We start from the raw sequence: 18916 nt of genomic DNA on the forward strand, positions 1-18916 counted from the left end.
GACCCTGTCATGGTTATTGAGGACAGAAGTGGTATTGGGGACTCCATGCTTTCCAAATTTAGCAAAGTGTTTAGTGGACAAATTGGTAATTTCAAGGGTTTTTCTCATCGCATTGTGTTAAAGGAAAAAGCTAACCCTAAAGTTCACAGAGTTAGAAATATTCCCATAATATTATGCAAGAAGGTGGAAAATGAATTGGATAAACTGGTCAAACAAGATATAATAGAACTTATTGAGTCATCCGAGTGGATTTCACCAGTAGTTGTGGCAAGACGTTCTAATGGTAAAATCCGCTTATGCATAGACCTTCGTCACTTAAATGAAAATATTATTGATAAATTTCCCTTACCGAAAATTGCTGAAATGTTGTCCCTAGTTAAAGATGCCAAATTCTTTTCTACAATTGATTTGTCATTGGCTTATCATCAGATTTCTTTAGAGGATGAGAGCAAACATCTTACTGCTTTTATTACACCTATGGGGTGTTTTCAGTTTCAAAGAATGCCTTTTGGGTTGGCATCTGCCGCTGCCATTTTTCAGCGCATCATGCATCAACTTTTTGGCAAGCACCCTAAAGTAAGATTTTTCCAAGATGATATCCTCATTTTTGGTAAAGAATAGTGTGAGCATGATTCTGTTTTAAATGAGGTGTTAAGCACTTTGGAAGAGAAGGGTTTGACTGTGGAACATTCCATGTGTAGGTTTGCTGTTAAGTCTGTTACTTATCTTGGTCATGTTTTGTGTGCTGATGGTGTAGCGACCAAACCTAAATTGGTTGAGGCTATCAAGAATGCTCCTCCTCCATCTAACAAAGATGAAATTAGATCTTTTCTAGGGATGGCGGAATTTTATTCTAAATTTGTCCAGGGTTTCTCAAGTAAAGTGTTCAATATCAGACAACTTCTTAAGTCCAATGTTAGGTTCTCATGGTCTGAGGAGTGTGAAAATGAGTTTAACTCCATTAAAGAAGCCATTATCCATGCTCCTGTCCTATTTCCTTTAGATTTGGATAGGAAATCTATTGTTACAGTTGATGCTAGTAATAAAGGTTTCGGCGGTGTTCTCTCTCCGATTGATGAGTGTGGTAGAGAATGCGTGATTGCTTATGCATCTAGAGCCCTTACTCCTTCAGAGTGCAAGTTTTCGGTCATTGAGAAAGAAACTTTAGCAGTAGTTTGGGTTTTGGAACATTTTAGAAGCTTTGTTTGGGGTAAGGAATGGTACAGTTAGGTCTGAGCATAAACCATCGGTAAAGCTTTTAACTACTGAAGGTTTATTTAAAGCATCAGCTAGGATTGCTAGGATGTCCATGCGATTACAGGAATTCATTTACAAAATTGAGTATGTTCCTGGGAAAAGTAATGTTTTAGCAGACTTTTTATCTCACATGCCACTGGAATTACAAGATTGTGAGTTTAATGAATGGGATTCGTTACAAGTGGCTTTAATTCATGATGATATTCAATTTTGTATTGAAAAAGAAAAATGGTGTGAAGAGTATCTTAAGTAAAACAATTTAGTTTCACTTATTTCTTTTATTCGGAATGGTTGGCCAGAAAAATCTAAAGTAATCCCTGATCTTAAGGCCTTTTGGGAAGTTAAAAATGAGCTTTCTGTAGTAGAGGACACTGTTTTCAGGGGAGATAAGGCAGTTCCTCCTTCATCCTTAAGAAATTCTATTATAGAATTGTGTCATGAGGATCATTGTGGCAGTCAAGACTAAGCAGAATGTAAAGAAATTGTATTGGTGGCCAGGTATGCACATCAATGCTGAAAGAATGGTGAGAGATTGTATGGTATGTGCAAATTCAGATAAGGCTCTTATAACTTTGAGACCTTATATGTGTGAACCAATTATTCCGGATGGACCTTGGCACACTTGCTATAGACACCATGGGTCCTATTGGCCCCAATTCAAAGTTTATTATATCAATTATTGATATTTTCTCTAGATGGCCATGTATCACCATTGTTGACAAGGTTGATTCCGCCACGGTTTTACAATTTTTGGATCGTGTTTTTATTGAGGAGGGTCTTCCTGTATATGTACAAGTTATCAGTGATAATGGGGTAGAATTTGTATCAAAATTGGCTAAGTCGTACTTTGAGAGAATTGGTGTTAAACACAGAACCACTTCTTTATATCACCCTAGTGGTAATGGCATGTGTGAGAGATTTAATAAGGTTCTCAAAAGTGCAATCCAGATTGCCGGAGTTAAAAGTGGTAATTGGGAACTTCAAGTATTTAAGGCGGTGTGGACGTACAGCACTAATGTTCATGAAGCTTTGAAAATGTCTCCTTTTGATATCGTGAGAGGACGTACAGCTAGAACTAAGTGTAATCCTGATTGGTTGCATAAAAGTGCATGTCATGACATTTGTATGAATTCAGTTAAAAACAATGTTCTTGAGAAACACTTACAGTATAAATGTACTTTTGATAACAAGTTTGGAGGAGGTTTGGTTGATGTTAAAGCTGGAATGTGGGTAAAAGTTAAAAAACCTTGGAAGGTTCGTAAGGTAGAATCTCAATTTTTTCAACCACTTAAAATTTAAAACGTTTTACGCAATGCGGTTCTTTTAAGTGATGGTAAGGTGTGGAACATTAGAAGGATTGCTATTTACAAAGGTAAAAATACTGTTCCTGTATCTTCAAGTAGGGAGGATACAGGTAAATTTGATGATTTTGTTGAGGAGGGACAAGGTGATGTGATTACATCTCGTTCTTCCGAAAGTACACCTGGAATTTCTTCTGAAAGTACACCTGGAATTTCTTCTGATATATCTGAAAATGTTACTTCTGAAAATGTGGGTGTTAATGAAACTTTTATTTCACCTGAAGCGTCCAACAATATAGATAATTCTGTTGTTGATTCTGCAACGCCTGTTTTGCATTCTGCGTCTAAGAAACTAGTTGTATCTAAACCTAAATGGTTGGCAGATTTTGTTTGTTGATTTGTTATTTATATTTTCTTGGACCTGATAGAGCAAGAATTTGCATATTACGCGACTTGCTCGAGTCATGAACCTCGAATCTGTTATAACCTGGTAAACCCAAATTGTTTGTTTTACTAATTTCATGTATTTTTGGATATACGTGTATCTTAGAGACGCTTGCCTATGTGTTTTACTAATCCCATTAACTCTTGTCTTTAAAAATGGCCGCTGCTTTTGAATTTGCTTCTGCGCATGAGTTAGTCACACTCACGTGACGTGACGTAGTTGGAGTCTTGGAGGGAAAGGGTGCGCATGCGTAATGCAGCTAAGATGGCTACTCATTTGTATTAATGTGGTGAAGCTCGTGCAGATGCTCTCGTGTTATTGTGTATTGCACTAATCAATACTTGCATAGTATATTTTTATAAGGTAAAATATAAAGTACCCACATATAAGATGTAGTACATTCATTTATTTCTATGTTTTAATTTGTTTTCGCCTACTTTTCATGTACCGCGATAACTGGGGGGTCTGAATGAGACAAAAACCATTTTGAAGGTCCCTTCTGCGCAGAATCGTGCAGCCAGGGAGAGATGTAGCCTTGAGAAGTGGAACTCAGCCAGCTGGCAGCCACAGTCAAGATGCTCCTGCGAAAGCCACCTCTGACCCAAGAGGATGGAGTAGAAGTTGTTCTCTATTTGTAACATTTGTAATGTTTTATTGTATTCTGTGCTACTTTTCCGTGGGATCCCCAAACTTGCTTGGCGGATCCCTAGAATGTAAATTTAGGCTTACAGAAGTCTGTTCTGATTGGTGTGTTAACCTATCCTACTTTAGGACCAATCGAATTTGGGGATTCTGACACTTTGCAACATTGGGGGGTGGTACACTGACCCGAAAACAGTATATCTAGCCTTGGTTCAGCTAGAGAAATTGTCCGACTTGTCCGAATAGCTGACCTGTCACTGACCCATCGCACTCAATAGGTGACTTGATACAGAGGTGCTGCGAAGCACTCTGTCCGAATTTGACCATAGACTTTTAAAGGTTTTACTAAACCTTAAGTGCTGGCGGAGCACTTTGTTGGGGAATTCACTAACCCAATCGGGGTTCCAACTGATATCTGCAGAGAGGGTGGAGCGCAGGCGTTGCTTCCAAACTACGGGTGCTGGTCGTCTCCTGGTGGTCCTGTCCTGATCCAAATCTGGTTTTCCTGTCCTGTCCTGGGGTGTCCATTCTGCACCTGCTGTCCCATTGAGGGTTATCCTTCCTTGAGGGTTTTCCTGTCTTTGACTGACCCGTGGCCAGGGTTGGTTTTCACACCAGTCTAGGTAATTATAAGAGCGAAACCCTAAACTGCACCTTTCTATTTTCTGTCTTTGCTTCAATAAAGACGTACCTTTGCATACGTTAAATTTCCATGCTTTCCGCATATCTACTATATGAAAAACTCATTACATTATTTCCATAGCATGTTCCTATGTTTCCCTACCTTTTAGAACATAATTTCTCCATACTGTTTATGAATTAATTGATGTGGTTTATATTTTTCTAAATCCTGAATTGAAGTAATAATACTAAAACTATAGCGTGATTCACTTTTCTACCCCTTCATAGGTTGCATAGGGTTTTCTAGATTCTCCCTCATTAAGTACGTCCAAATAGAGTAAATCTTATATGTGCATAGGTTTGCCCATTTATAGATGTCCAATCTTACATTTTCAAATTAATCTACTTAGTATGTTCCCTGTCTAACTATTATTTTAGAAAGTCTAAATGATTGCCCTTACCTTGTTTCTTTATGGTTATATGCTTTTCGTTATCCTGATTATTGACTGCCTTTTAACTGTAAGCCTAATGCTCTCAGAAAACGAAATCTAGATAAAACTTTTAAAACTTCTCAGTTGTCCGTGGTCATTTCAATAAATATAAAGTGAGTTGGTATTTTGCATTTTGCCTGCCTTTCTTCACAGCTAGCTCCCTGATCTATCGTAGTCATAGGTACCCGTACCAGTGGATGGTAAGTCGGGTACACTGGAACCAATAGGAAGGAATCAGGGTTACTGATGGTAGAATTGTAAGGTCATCTGACTAATGTATATGTTGATCTGAAATTTTATGGGTCCGAAAACTATATGGTGAAATTCTTGGTCGGGTGACCTGCGATCTCTATCAGTAATTTTCTGGTAGCAGAGGATGGTTAGGGACTAGTTAAAGTCAGGTAGGACTAGTTAAGCTAGATAAGTTGGATGCTGCTAAAAGGGTTTATTTTTTCGTGTTTATGCTGCTAAGAAAAAGGTGAAACAGTTCATGCGAATTGATCACTCGCGTGAAAGGTTTTCTTTGAAAATTATGAAATGTTTTAAATTGGTTTTTCTATTATTGTACTGATATATGTATTAACACATTTGTAAGTTAAGCGTTTTTATGTTTTGTTGTGAATCCCCGGGGAATTGAAATAGCGAGTGGTGAAGAGAATCCACTTGCTGTGAGGTCACTGGCTAAGGAAAGTTGGTGCAGGTTAGGTAGAACTGGAAGCACTAACTAGGGTTCTTTCTGAATGCATGTTTGAATAAAAGTTAGCAACGAGATCGCTGGCAAAACGTCTAGCGTGATACAACCTATTAAGGGTCACATCCGAAGGAGAAGCAGGTTCGTCGGAGCTTGGGTGATAGCAAAGTGGTTCGCGGGTGAAACTTTTGGACTTAGTAAATATCCCAGAAAGTGGATGAGTCTGAAGGAAGTAACAGGTTCCCTAATGCTTGAGTGAAGGGTAGGCGGAAGAGATCTATCCGTAGCGTATGAAAAGTAAATGGAAGTAGTTTACTTGCAGTGAAACAAATTCTTTCCTGTCTAGACACTTGAGTACAGTGGCGAATGTGTATTCGTTGTGAAATAACCAAGCACTAGCACTTTAGAAAGAAAGAAAGTTTCCGTTACCTTGTGAAGGAGGGAGTCAGTCGCGAAGCTGCTCTGACGTCACTCTGTGCCGCGCTGGGATTGGTAGACGCAGCGGGTGTGTAGCGGAGCTGAAATTGTAAAGGCGGGGTGAGTGCCGAAGCGTGAGAACTGTCTCGCGAAAAGGCCGCGCACCCATTGGTCGAAACTATTTTGAATTCGTGCATTTCATTGGTCGCACGAAAATAAGAAACGCATTTAGATTGGAAGTGATTTTGTAAACAAAAGTCGCTTGAGGGAAATTATATGTGGCATACGTACAGACCGCATACTAGACCAGATCCAAGACATTTGGGGTTTGAAAACGATCAGTGGAAGGGTCATAACACTAGCATTATGTATGGAAATAAGAGAAAGTTGTCACTTGTAAATAAAGTAAAGAATTATTTCAAAAAAGACAAACCGATTAGAACGAGAGAAGGTGTTGTCATTCCGCCACCCAATACTCCAGCATCTTTCATGATGTTTGATAAAGGGTACCACTCATGTGTATGGTTGGAAAACTGGGCGGAATACACAAAGGATGACGGAATATTGGCCTTTCCGTTAGAAGGTACATTTAATGGCAGGATTCTATTAAATTTGAGAACCCGAATGAATGATTTACATCCCAGACCTAGATTAACGCAGTACGAAGCACTAGAGGAATGGGAAATCGAGGCTTTGGAAAGGGACAAGCCCCGAATGGATAAAGGGTTAACTAAATTTTATCCGAAATTGAAACAGGAAACCCGAGACAAAAAGATGAAACAATGGAGACAGAATATGATTGTAGAGGGACTGTTTCCAATGATGCCAGCGGGTGGTCCTCCTGGGGGGGAAAAGAAAACAGAGAAATGCAAACATTGGGTGCCCATTGGGGAATCGGATGACGAGTTGTTAGATGACATGTTTATGAGAAGTCCACCTCCTTATAATGAAGGACACCGACCTTCTAGTGAAGGGGATAATTCTCGAAGACCTCCGCCTCAGGAAGAGGCCAGATCCGCAAGTGTAGGAGGGAGTTGTCATATACCTCCCTATACTGAGAGTCTAGGACCCATAGATCCTAGAGATATTTATCCAAGAATACCCGCTAGTGGAGTATCGAGATACTCACGTGAAAGAGATTGTTTCCCTAGACCTCTCTATGAAAGTGAGGCAAGACCATCAAGTTCAGGAATGCCGATCTTAAACCCTCTTTATGAGGAAGAACCAAGATCCCTATGCACAGGAAGTTTGTTTCCAAAACCTAATTATGGTGAGGGACCGAGAGAGACACATCCCACTGCCCCGAGTTGTGTTCCAATTTTGACCCCACAAGTATTACATGACAATTCAGTCGAAAGGATATTGGAGGACAGGGAACGAGAAGCTCTAGCCAAGCAGAGAGCTGAAGTAATTCAGAAACTCTCCCAGTTAAATGCAAGTCCTGAGTCCTTAACAATCCCGGTTACTATTGGACCCGTGGTTCCATTGTATGGGGACCGACAGGGAAGTCCAAAAACTCCAGTTATTACCCCAGTTGTAGCCCAGCCGAGACCAGAGCCCTTAATTGTAGATGACTTAACAAGTGAATGTGAGTCTGAAGTTTCGCTAATGGATCTGCCCATTAGGGAAACAGGAAAAAGGATGCAGAAAAGACATAATCCTTTCAATACGAGAGAGATTCAAATGGAATCAGCATCAGGTACTAAGAGCGTCACAGTAGTGACTCCGGAAGAAATTGAGAGATGGAGTCGAGACTTAGAAAACCAAGTTCCTCAGTCGAAACCTTTAGACCTCTACAAACTAAGAGTAGAAATAGAAGAACTATTGGCCGGAAATGTAGGATTAGACAGACTAAATACCTACTCTGAGGAGGAGCTGCTGTTTATTTGTAAAAGTCTCACCCGAAATGTCTGAGTACTTCATGAAAAATTAACAGACACTGCTGCTAGCATGGGAATAGACATCTCAAAATCGAAACCCTTGCAGAAACCGTATAGAGCAGATTTCTCGGACAAAGATTTAGATAACCTGAATGTGTGCGGGAAAAAGGTACAGGTTAAAGAATTATTGACAGTTTTGCAGAAATGGGGAGATGTGGACAGATGGAAAGCCAGGTGGGCCAAAAAGAAAGAGGAAGCTAGATCCAAACAGGCGACTCCCGAATTCGTTTTAAAAGAAGCTGACAAACCAGAGCAGTTATATCCTATGCGCGAAGTGCCAGGTGGAAAATACGTGCATGTTCCATGGTCCAGACAGGATATTGTGTCCTTTACAAATGACTTTCCAAGATTACGAGAGAAACCTGTGGATTGGTACAGGCAGGTGGAAAGGTTTGTAAAGGTACAGAAATGCCTGTGGAAAGACTTGGATGGGTTCTTCGATATTGTGGTCCCTGTAGATTTATGGACTGAGTGTAAGATTGCCATAAGTTGGCCTACTGAGGAATACACGAGGGACCCTAACACAGGAGCACCCTCTGATGAAGTGATGAGGAAATATGATCAGGTAATTCAACATCTGAAGCAAAAGGTGCCCGCAAAGGAAACTGATTGGACCAAAATAGATAGAACCACGCAGGAAAGGGATGAGACTGTACACTCTTTTTATGAAAGACTATTACAGGTGTTTAAGACCTACAGTGGTATAGATAACATCGAGATGAAGGACATGACCCACTTCATTTACAGGTTTGTAAACGGTTTAAGACCCGAAATTTGCCAGTGGATATAAGATAATAAAATTTGTTGGCAGTCGAAGAAAATGGATGAGGTCCTCCGGTACGCAAAGTACTGTGAGGATGAGATGGCAGAAAAGCGAAAGGCTCTAAAGGAGAAAGTCATGTGGGCACAAGTAAAGCTCGCAGAACAGCAGGAAAGGCAATTAAGTAAAATAAGTAAGAATACCCAAAATCAAGGCTCTGGGGGTGGGGGAAAGCCCAAAGTAAAAATGAGCAGAGAAGAAGCTAAAAAGAAATTCCCCTGTCACCAGTGCGGGGAAATTGGACATTGGCGAGACGAGTGTCCATACTTACAGCATGATAATACCCAATCCCCTGATTTAATTCCACAGACGCAGAATGAAAAACCAAGAAAGACTCAGCAGCAGGTAAAAACAATTCAAGTTCCCCGAGCGCCAAAACCAAATATTAAGGGAAAATCACCGCAGGGTGACGACATAGAAATCTGGGGAGGCAATGAGAACAGAAATGCAGCAACTTCGCAGTATTTGTTAAATGACACTTTTTTCTGTGATGACCAGTACTGACGGGGCCTGAAAGGGGAGGACGAGGAGTGTGTACTTGGCGCCTCTTTGCCGGTAGATCAGTCAGGGCCATACATTGAAGGAAAGGTTGATGGAAATGATGTCACCTTTCTGTTGGACACTGGTGCTACCCGTTCTACTGTGAGAACAGCGGACGTTCCAAACCTACCCCTCTCGGGAGAAGCAATCCAAGTAGTGGGCGTATCTAATCAATTGATTAGTACCCCCGTTACCGAGCCCATGGAGATCACAATAGGGAATTTCAAAGAAATGCACAGATTTGCCGTCTGTGATACCAGTCCAGTGAACTTACTGGGACGCGATTTGTTGTGCAAAATGAACTGCACCATCTTTTGCTCACCAAAGGGCGTCGAAATTCAAACTCCAGACGAAGATGGCATCTATAAGTTAATGTTAATCAGACCTGACTCAGAAATTAAACGAATGACTATACAAGACTTACCTAAAGAACTCCAACAGACAGTGAAACCAGAGGTATGGGACTTTACTGGAAAAGATGTAGGATTAATGGCAAATGTAGATCCCATACAAATAACGATGAAAGAAAATGCAGTTTACCCCAATACTAAACCATACAGAATGAGTGCAGAAGTGAGAGCAGGAGTTGCCATTGAAATACAGAAGTTGCTAGAAGCCAACATCATACAGGAAGTAATGAGTAGCCCATGTAACTCTCCCATAATTGGAATCAAGAAACCTAGTGGCAAGTACAGAGTAGTGCAGGACCTGAGAAAGGTAAACAAAATAGTTGTTCCTTGCTGTCCTATTGTCCCGAACCCAGCTGTGATCCTGTATCAGATTCCCTGGGACGCCGAGTGGTTCACTGTGATAGACCTATGTCACGCATTCTTTTCGATCCCATTGCATCCAGACAGCAAGTTTATTTTCTCATTTGCTTTCAACAGTCACGTGTATGTTTGGAACCGTGTCCCCCAGGGGTACACAGAAAGCCCCTCTATCTTTAATCAGATCTTAAAAAAGTGCCTTGAAACTTTAGTCTTACCTGGGAAGTCTGTGTTGGTGCAATATATAGACGACCTCTTGGTGGCGTCTAAAAGTCATAGAGATTGTGTAATTGACACTATTGCCTTGCTGAATCACCTAGGTGAAAGGGGACATAAAGTGGCCCCTGAAAAATTGCAGTTCTGTTCAAAGTCGGTGAAATATCTGGGGCACCAGATAGAAAAAGGCATCAGAAAAGTCACCTCAGAGAGAGTCAGAATAATTCAAAAGATGCAGTTGCCCCGTACTCAGAAAGAGATCAGAATGTTCCTTGGGGTGGTAGGTTACTGCAGGCAATGGATTGTGGGATTTGCAGTCCTGGCAAAGCCTTTGATAAATATGACAAAGAAAGGAGCAAAGGACCCAGTGGAATGGGATGATGAAAGCTTAACAGCATTCACTAAATTGCGAGATTGCCTGTGTACAGCCCCTGCTTTAGGGATACCCGACTATTCCAAGGAGTTTGCCCTATTCTGTGACACACGAGATAATTGTGCATTGTCAGTTCTAACTCAAGAGCATGGTTTGACTAGACGTCCAGTGGCACATTTCTCTGCCACTTTGGATCCAGTGGCTGCTGGATTACCTGGATGTCTGAAAGCAGTAGCTGCAACTTGCACGAGTTTAGAACAGAGTGAATCCATTGTGATGGGACATCCTGTAACTGTGTATGTTCCACATGCAGTTGTAATTTTACTGACCCGAACTAAGACCCAGTATCTCACCCCTAGTCGGCTGACTAAATACGAGAGGATTCTCGTGGGTGCTGCAAATGTAGACATTACTCGGTGTAATATCTTGAATCCAGCCACTTTGCTCCCCGACTCAATGATTATGGAAGATGAAGGAGAGAACGAGCATGACTGCATTGACCTGACAGAGTGCAGTACAAAACCCCGCCCAGACATTAAAGAAACACCTTTGCCTGTACATGATGAGGAATGGTTTGTAGATGGCTCATGCATGAGACACGAACTAGTGGGCCTAAGTGCTGCTTATGCTGTAGTCGCTTTGGATAGCATTAAAGAAGCATCCTGTTTATTTGGAGTAAAGTCTGCACAAGTAGCCGAATTGGTAGAATTAATAAGAGCTTGCAAATTGGGGAAGGACAAAAGAATAACAGTGTATACTGACAGTCAGTACTGTTATGGGGTTGTGCATGACTTTGGCCAGTTGTGAAAGAGAATTCCTGACTTCATCAGGTACCCCTATTTGGAATGGAAGGGTTGTACAAGATCTATTAGAGGCAATCCAATTACCAAAAGAATTAGCAGTGGTCAAATGTGTTGCCCATAAGAAGGGCCTTGACGCTGTATCTTTGGGAAATCATTTTGCTGATGAAGTGGCAAAACAATGTGCTAGAGACCGCATGTCAATAAATATTAAACTGGGAGGGACTGGAAACAGCTGCCAACTTATGGTGTTTGAAGAAGTGCCTACCTGGGATGAAGTGAGAGAATGGCAGCATGCTGTGCCCTGGGAAGAGAAAGAGAAGTGGAAGGAACTTGGTTGTCGACCAAGGAGTGAGGATGGTGTCATTGTGGGCCCAAATGGTATGCCTGTGTTACCTAGACACCTGCTCTCCTCTATGGCAAGATTGATACATGGGAATTCACACACTGGTAGGGACGCCATGGTTCTGGTTTTCCAACAAACATGGTACAATCCGAAATTAAGGAAGGTGGCAGAATCACTCTGCCAGAGGTGCTTGACATGTCAGCAGTTTAACGCTGGGAAAAGAACAGTAGTTGAACTGGGGAAAATTGGAAAATCAGGGGGTCCCTTTGTGAGAGTACAGATTGATTTCATCACCATGCCTCGTTGTGAGGGAAAAAGAAATGTCCTTGTCATTGTCTGTCTGTTTTCAAAATGGGTGGAAGACTACCCTGCCAGACAGAGTGACGCCATTACTGTAGCCAAATTGTTACTTACAGAATTGATACCTAGGTTCGGGGTTCCAGTCACAATTGAATCAGATAGAGGCAAACATTTTCATAATGAGGTAATCGATCAGCTCTGTAAAGCATTTAGAATCACACAAAAGCTGCACTGTGCATATCGTCCAGAGGCTTCTGGAGTGGTAGAGCAAATAAATGGCACGATCAAAACAAGATTAGCAAAAATGTGTGACTCTACTGGCATGAACTGGATAAATGCCTTGCCTCTTGTTCTGATGGGACTGAGAAGTATTCCAGACCGAAAAACAGGCCTGAGCCCCCATGAGATCCTGATGGGAAGAGTGATGAGACAAGCATGGGTACCAGGATACAAACTGTTAAGCATTTCTGATGATTTGGTACTTGAGTACTGCAAGCAACTAGGTGACCAAGTGCGTTCTATCTCTCGCCAGATTGGGGAAGACGCCGTTGCCAATCCAACGACTCCAGTTCACAAATTGGTCCCTGGTGACTGGGTCAGAATCAAGAAACATACTCGTTCAAGTTGCCTTGCACCGAGGTGGGGAGAAAAACGCCAAATCATACTGGTGACCATGACAGCGGTGAAGTGTGCAGGCGTTCCCAAGTGGATCCACGCCAGCCATACAAAGAAGGTGACTCCAGACGGGGAAAAGGGCGCTGAAGGTTGTCCAGCTGAGGGGTCTGCAGACGTTGGTCCTGAAGTAGCTGATGACTAACAACCGAGCACCAGTCAAGATGATTGGATACCAATAAACGACCTTACTGAAGACCCAATCAGAACAAGAGAGCAAACCTACGAAGATAGAGAGTGGAATAGAGAGGACGAGTTAGGCACAGGCGAAGACCCTCAGATCATTGAGATTCACGTCAAATCTGAGGACGAAGAGGAAGGTCAGACAGGGACAGAGCAGGTGATTGATACACCTCCACAAACTCCTGAAACTGAAAAGGGACAGACTAGAGCTAGTCCAAAAGTTCGAGCAGAAGAAAATCAAGAGATCGAAGTGCTTGAACAGGATCAGACAGAATTAGAAGAACGTGTTCAGGACACAGAAACAGAGACATTTGAAACCCAAAATCAAAATTCACCTGAACCAGGCCAGCTTAGTAACCAGGCAGAAGAAATAGATACAAGACCTGGGACTAGTCAGACAGGAAGGGAAGAGACAGAAGCAGAAGTGCCACAAACAAATGAAAACAAAAGAGCATTAGAAGAAAGCCAAATCACAGTGCCAGCTAAAAGACTCAAGAAAAGGAAAAATATTGAACCAGGATATATTAAGAAACTGAGACTGAGAATAAAAACAGTAGAAGAAAAACTTGCAGAAAGAAGGAAAAGTCCACGAATTACAGGGCAAGCTGGAGAAAGCTCCAAAAGAAGGAGTGATCGAATAAAAAGACTGAACGAGAAGTACCAAGATCCTGAGTGGACATACCTAATCTTGGAAGAGTTTGAGGATCTTGATATAACTGAGGAAAGTGACGAAGAACAGATTGCTGATCTATCTGCCGAAGAAGACGAACTCACCTGAAATTACGCAGAGTAAGCTACCTGTGTAAAGTTACAAAGAGAGGTTGAGAAATTTCTTCTGAGAAAAATGTCTGATTCAAGAGTGAATGGAAGGCCTAAACGCAGTTGTTGCAAAACATGCTGCAAAGTATGTATCTGTAGTATAGCCATAGTGATAATAAAATGGATAGGACTAACAGTTTTCATTCCTTTTATGATAAGCAAAAGTACTGACATTAACTCTACACAGACTGTGACTACTGACACTGAAGAACTGACAACACGTAGTGTAGAAAGACGTGAAAAGGCACTCAGACAAACAAAGAGAGACTTAGAAGCATCAGATGAGGAAGGACTACATTACCACGGAGTTAAGAACCAAACTAATTTAAATGTTTTCGAAAACCTGCTAGTGCATTATGTAGAAACTATGGAGATAGAAGACTGCTATGTCTGCATGAAGCTACCTACTTCCGTGGCTGAAGGTGTGACTTATCATCACCTTCCCCTGACTTATGGAATTTCCTGTAGTATTTTAGCAAGCTTATTTTACAAAAGAGGACCGTTACAGTACTACTACTCTAACGCAGACGTGATATTTTCTGAACTCCCTATACGTGGAAATCGGAATCCTGTACACACTAAAAGTGACGTTACACGTTATATGGGTGAATACTTTCTGACTATAGGTACCATAGACTTAAATGAAGCACACAGAGACAACTTGACCTGTTCTTTACATGAACAAGAGAAAATATTTCTAAACATGGCAGAGAAAAGAAGGGAGAGTTTCCAAAGAAAGGCAAATGACAAGAGACAGAAAACTCCTAAATGGGCTGAAAATATGGAAAGCACCTCAAATGGTGGGGCTGGTCCTGCGTTGTTGCTGGATTTCGAAAGAAAAGGGAAACTTTGTCTTCACCGCGAACGGACTAGTTATTATAATAACATTTTCATTGGTTCCAGTCAATGTGAGCACAATTACAAGGTAATTGGAGGTTGGGGTTTCAAAAATGGGTCAGAAACTGTGTTTCCTGGAATTTATTATATATGTGGAAACAAGGCTTATTTCAAATTGCCGGATCACTGGTATGGAAGCTGCTACTTTGGCATTGTCTTCCCGAAAATATAACATGTGAATAAAATTGCTGAAAGCAATGAAAACACTAATGGCATAGTGCGTAGTAAAAGAGAAAGCGTAGGTGAAATAATGGGTAGTATTTTTAGTGCACTGATACCTGGAGTGGGAGTGGTTCTGAACACGCACAGAATTTGCAAATTATCCACAATAGTGGATGTGCTGTCTACTGACACAGCTCATGGATTTCTATTGGTCAATACCGAAATGGTTGCGATCAGATCAATGGTTTTGCAGAACAGACTTGCGCTTGACACCTTATTAGCAAAAGAGGGCGGAGTCTGCCTTATGCTGAAGGCGCAACATTGTTGCACTTACATACCGGACAAAAGTGTACAGATCAAAAGATATGTGAAAAACATTACTAATTTGGAAAAGGAACTCAAACCACTCGAGGTTGATAGTGCCTGGAAGAGGCTGGTTGATGGTCTCTCAAATGTAGGTCATTGGTTTGCTAATTTAGGTAAAGGTTTATTGTTCAAGGTACTGATGCCAATTGGAGTGATAGGCTTCATCATTTTCCTAATATTCATTTGTTGCAAATATCGCAAACACCCGAAGAAATAAACTATGAATAGAAGAGGTGTGAAACGAAGTGTGGATGAACTCGAATTGGAGGACTTGAATAATCAGATTTACAAAAAGGTGAAAAATTCTCACCCTGATAAGGAAGTGAAAGAGAAAATGAATCGCCTGTTGGAAGAGATTGAGATGTACAAAGTATGAGAGAAGTTGGCATCTGGTTCCATTTTGTTTGTGATGATAGTAAATATCATCAAAGAGGGGATTGATAGAGCAAGAATGTGCATATTACGCGACTTGCTCGAGTCATGAACCTCAAAACTGTTATAACCAGGTAAACCCAAATTGTTCGTTTTACTAATTTCATGTATTTTTGGATATACGTGTATCTTAGAGACGCTTGCCTATGTGTTTTACTAATCCCATTAACTCTTGTCTTTAAAAATGGCCGCTGCTTTTGAATTTGCTTCTGCGCATGAGTTAGTCACACTCACGTGACGTAGTTGGAGTCTTGGAGGGAAAGGGTGCGCATGCGTAATGCAGCTAAGATGGCTACTCATTTGTATTAATGTGGTGAAGCTCGTGCAGATGCTCTCGTGTTATTGTGTATTGCACTAATCAATACTTGCATAGTATATTTTTATAAGGTAAAATATAAAGTACCCACATATAAGATGTAGTACATTCATTTATTTCTATGTTTTAATTTGTTTTCGCTTACTTTTCATGTACCGCGATAACTGGGGGGTCTGAATGAGACAAAAACCATTTTGAAGGTCCCTTCTGCGCAGAATCGTGCAGCCAGGGAGAGATGTAGCCTTGAGAAGTGGAACTCAGCCAGCTGGCAGCCACAGTCAAGATGCTCCTGCGAAAGCCACCTCTGACCCAGGAGGATGGAGTAGAAGTTGTTCTCTATTTGTAACATTTGTAATGTTTTATTGTATTCTGTGCTACTTTTCCGTGGGAACCCCAAACTTGCTAGGCGGATCCCTAGAATGTAAATTTAGGCTTACAGAAGTCTGTTCTGATTGGTGTGTTAACCTATCCTACTTTAGGACCAATCGAAATTGGGGATTCTGACACTTTGCAACATTGGGGGGTGGTACACTGACCCGAAAACAGTATATCTAGCCTTGGTTCAGCTAGAGAAATTGTCCGACTTGTCCGAATAGCTGACCTGTCACTGACCCATCGCACTCAATAGGTGACTTGATACAGAGGTGCTGCGAAGCACTCGGTCCGAATTTGACCATAGACTTTTAAAGGTTTTACTAAACCTTAAGTGCTGGCGGAGCACTTTGTTGGGGAATTCGCTAACCCAATCGGGGTTCCGACTGATATCTGCAGAGAGGGTGGAGCGCAGGCGTTGCTTCCAAACTGCGGGTGCTGGTTGTCTCCTGGTGGTCCTGTCCTGATCCAAATCTGGTTTTCCTGTCCTGTCCTGGGGTGTCCATTCTGCACCTGCTGTCCCATCGAGGGTTATCCTTCCTTGAGGGTTTTCCTGTTTTTGACTGACCCGTGGCCAGGGTTGGTTTTCACACCAGTCTAGGTAATTATAAGAGCGAAACCCTAAACTGCACCTTTCTATTTTCTGTCTTTGCTTCAATAAAGACGTACCTTTGCATACGTTAAATTTCCATGCTTTCCGCATATCTACTATATGAAAAACTCATTACATTATTTCCATAGCATGTTCCTATGTTTCCCTACCTTTTAGAACATAATTTCTCCATACTGTTTATGAATTAATTGATGTGGTTTATATTTTTCTAAATCCTGAATTGAAGTAATAATACTAAAACTATAGCGTGATTCACTTTTCTACCCCTTCATAGGTTGTATAGGGTTTTCTAGATTCTCACTCATTAAGTACGTCCAAATAGAGTAAATCTTATATGTGCATAGGTTTGCCCATTTATAGATGTCCAATCTTACATTTTCAAATTAATCTACATAGTATGTTCCCTGTCTAACTATTATTTTAGAAAGTCTAAATGATTGCCCTTACCTTGTTTCTTTATGGTTATATGCTTTTCGTTATCCTGATTATTGACTGCCTTTTAACTGTAAGCCTAATGCTCTCAGAAAACGAAATCTAGATAAAACTTTTAAAACTTCTCAGTTGTCCGTGGTCATTTCAATAAATATAAAGTGAGTTGGTATTTTGCATTTTGCCTGCCTTTCTTCACAGCTAGCTCCCTGATCTATCGTAGTCATAGGTACCCGTACCGGTGGATGGTAAGTCGGGTACACTGGAACCAATAGGAAGGAATCAGGGTTACTGATGGTAGAATTGTAAGGTCATCTGACTAATGTATATGTTGATCTGAAATTTTATGGGCCCGAAAACTATATGGTGAAATTCTTGGTCGGGTGACCTGCGATCTCTATCAGACCTATTTGTTTTTTTTTATTTTTGAAAGGGGGAAGATGTGTTGTCTTATGTTCTCATGTTTGGTTGCTCAGTAGAATTGTTTCCTTTCAAGCTTCTGTCTCTATGCTCTTGCTCTGAACATTCTATGTGGGATGTTGGAGGGCAGTTGCTGTGGGAGAAGACCTGTGTAGGCTGCGACCTACCTTGCTCCTGTGTTCCTGTAATAAACCTATTACTTTTTAAATTAGCAGTGTCTTGACTTTACACTCACCCACTGGAGGCCAACGCCACACACAGACTCACCCACTGGAGGCCAACGCCTCACACAGACTCACCCAACGCCACACACAGGCTCATCCAACGCCACACACAGGCTCACCCAACGCCACACACAGGCTCATCCAACGCCACACACAGGCTCACCCAACGCCACCCACACAGGCTCACCCAACGCCACCCACACAGGCTCACCCAACGCCACCCACACAGGCTCACCCAACGCCACCCACACAGGCTCACCCAACGCCCCACACAGGCTCACCCAACACCACACACAGGCTCACCCAACGCCACACACAGACTCACCTGCTGGAGGCCAATGGACGCAGAGGTGGGCCAGCGCCAGCCACAGCCACATCATGTTGGAGCCCAGGGTTCAGCTCGTCTTCACGCTGGATCAAGCGCCTTCTGCTCAGGTCACAGCACGCAGCGCCTCGTCTTCTGCTCGAGGGGGGCCCTCCCCGCGCCTGCCTTGGGTTCCTGGCAGCAGGGCGGGCTCGTCAGCGGCGGGGGCGAGGGGTGCAGGGCAGGCGGAGGGGCCTTCACCACAGAGGTGCGACTTTCATTTCTGATCTCACAGCAGAGGGGAGCTGGAGGGCGAGGCATGGCGGCCGGCAGCACTGGAGTGGGAGGGACCCAGCAGCACCGCAGACATCACAGACGACCTCCCAGTTCCAGAACCTTCATGCTGCTGATGCCAGAGGCGCCTAGAACACAGGGGGGTCCCAGCAGCACCTCAGAAAACACAGACCTCCCAGTTCTAGAAACTGCTGCTGATTCCAGAGAGGCCTAGAACACAAGAGGGTCCCAGCAGCACTCCAGGCATGAGAGACCTCCTCCCAGTCCTATAGCCCCGGTGCTGCTGATGTCACAAAGTCCAAGAACACAGGGGGTCTCAGCAGCACCTCAGACATCACAGACCTGCTCCCAGTTCTGGAACCCTGGTGCTGCTGATGCCACAAATGCCTTGAACTCAGAAGCTCTCAGCAGCACAGACCTGCTCCCAGTTCTGGAACCCTGGTGCT

At 42.4% G+C, this 18916-nt stretch overlaps 1 protein-coding gene across 1 annotated transcript in view; it reads right to left on the bottom strand.

The window, feature by feature from the left end:
* The window catches only part of GZMM (granzyme M), a 69420-nt gene extending 51106 nt beyond the window's left edge, over positions 1-18314 (bottom strand). The window contains exon 1 of the mRNA XM_078670230.1: positions 18198-18314. Coding sequence (XP_078526356.1) covers positions 18198-18252 — 55 coding nt within the window. The 5' untranslated portion in view covers positions 18253-18314. The remainder of the gene's footprint in view (positions 1-18197) is intronic.
* Between the last annotated feature and the right edge of the window lie 602 nt (positions 18315-18916).

The sequence above is a fragment of the Lissotriton helveticus genome, chromosome 12 (assembly GCF_964261635.1).
Source record: "Lissotriton helveticus chromosome 12, aLisHel1.1, whole genome shotgun sequence".
Taxonomy (NCBI): Eukaryota; Metazoa; Chordata; class Amphibia; order Caudata; family Salamandridae; genus Lissotriton; species Lissotriton helveticus.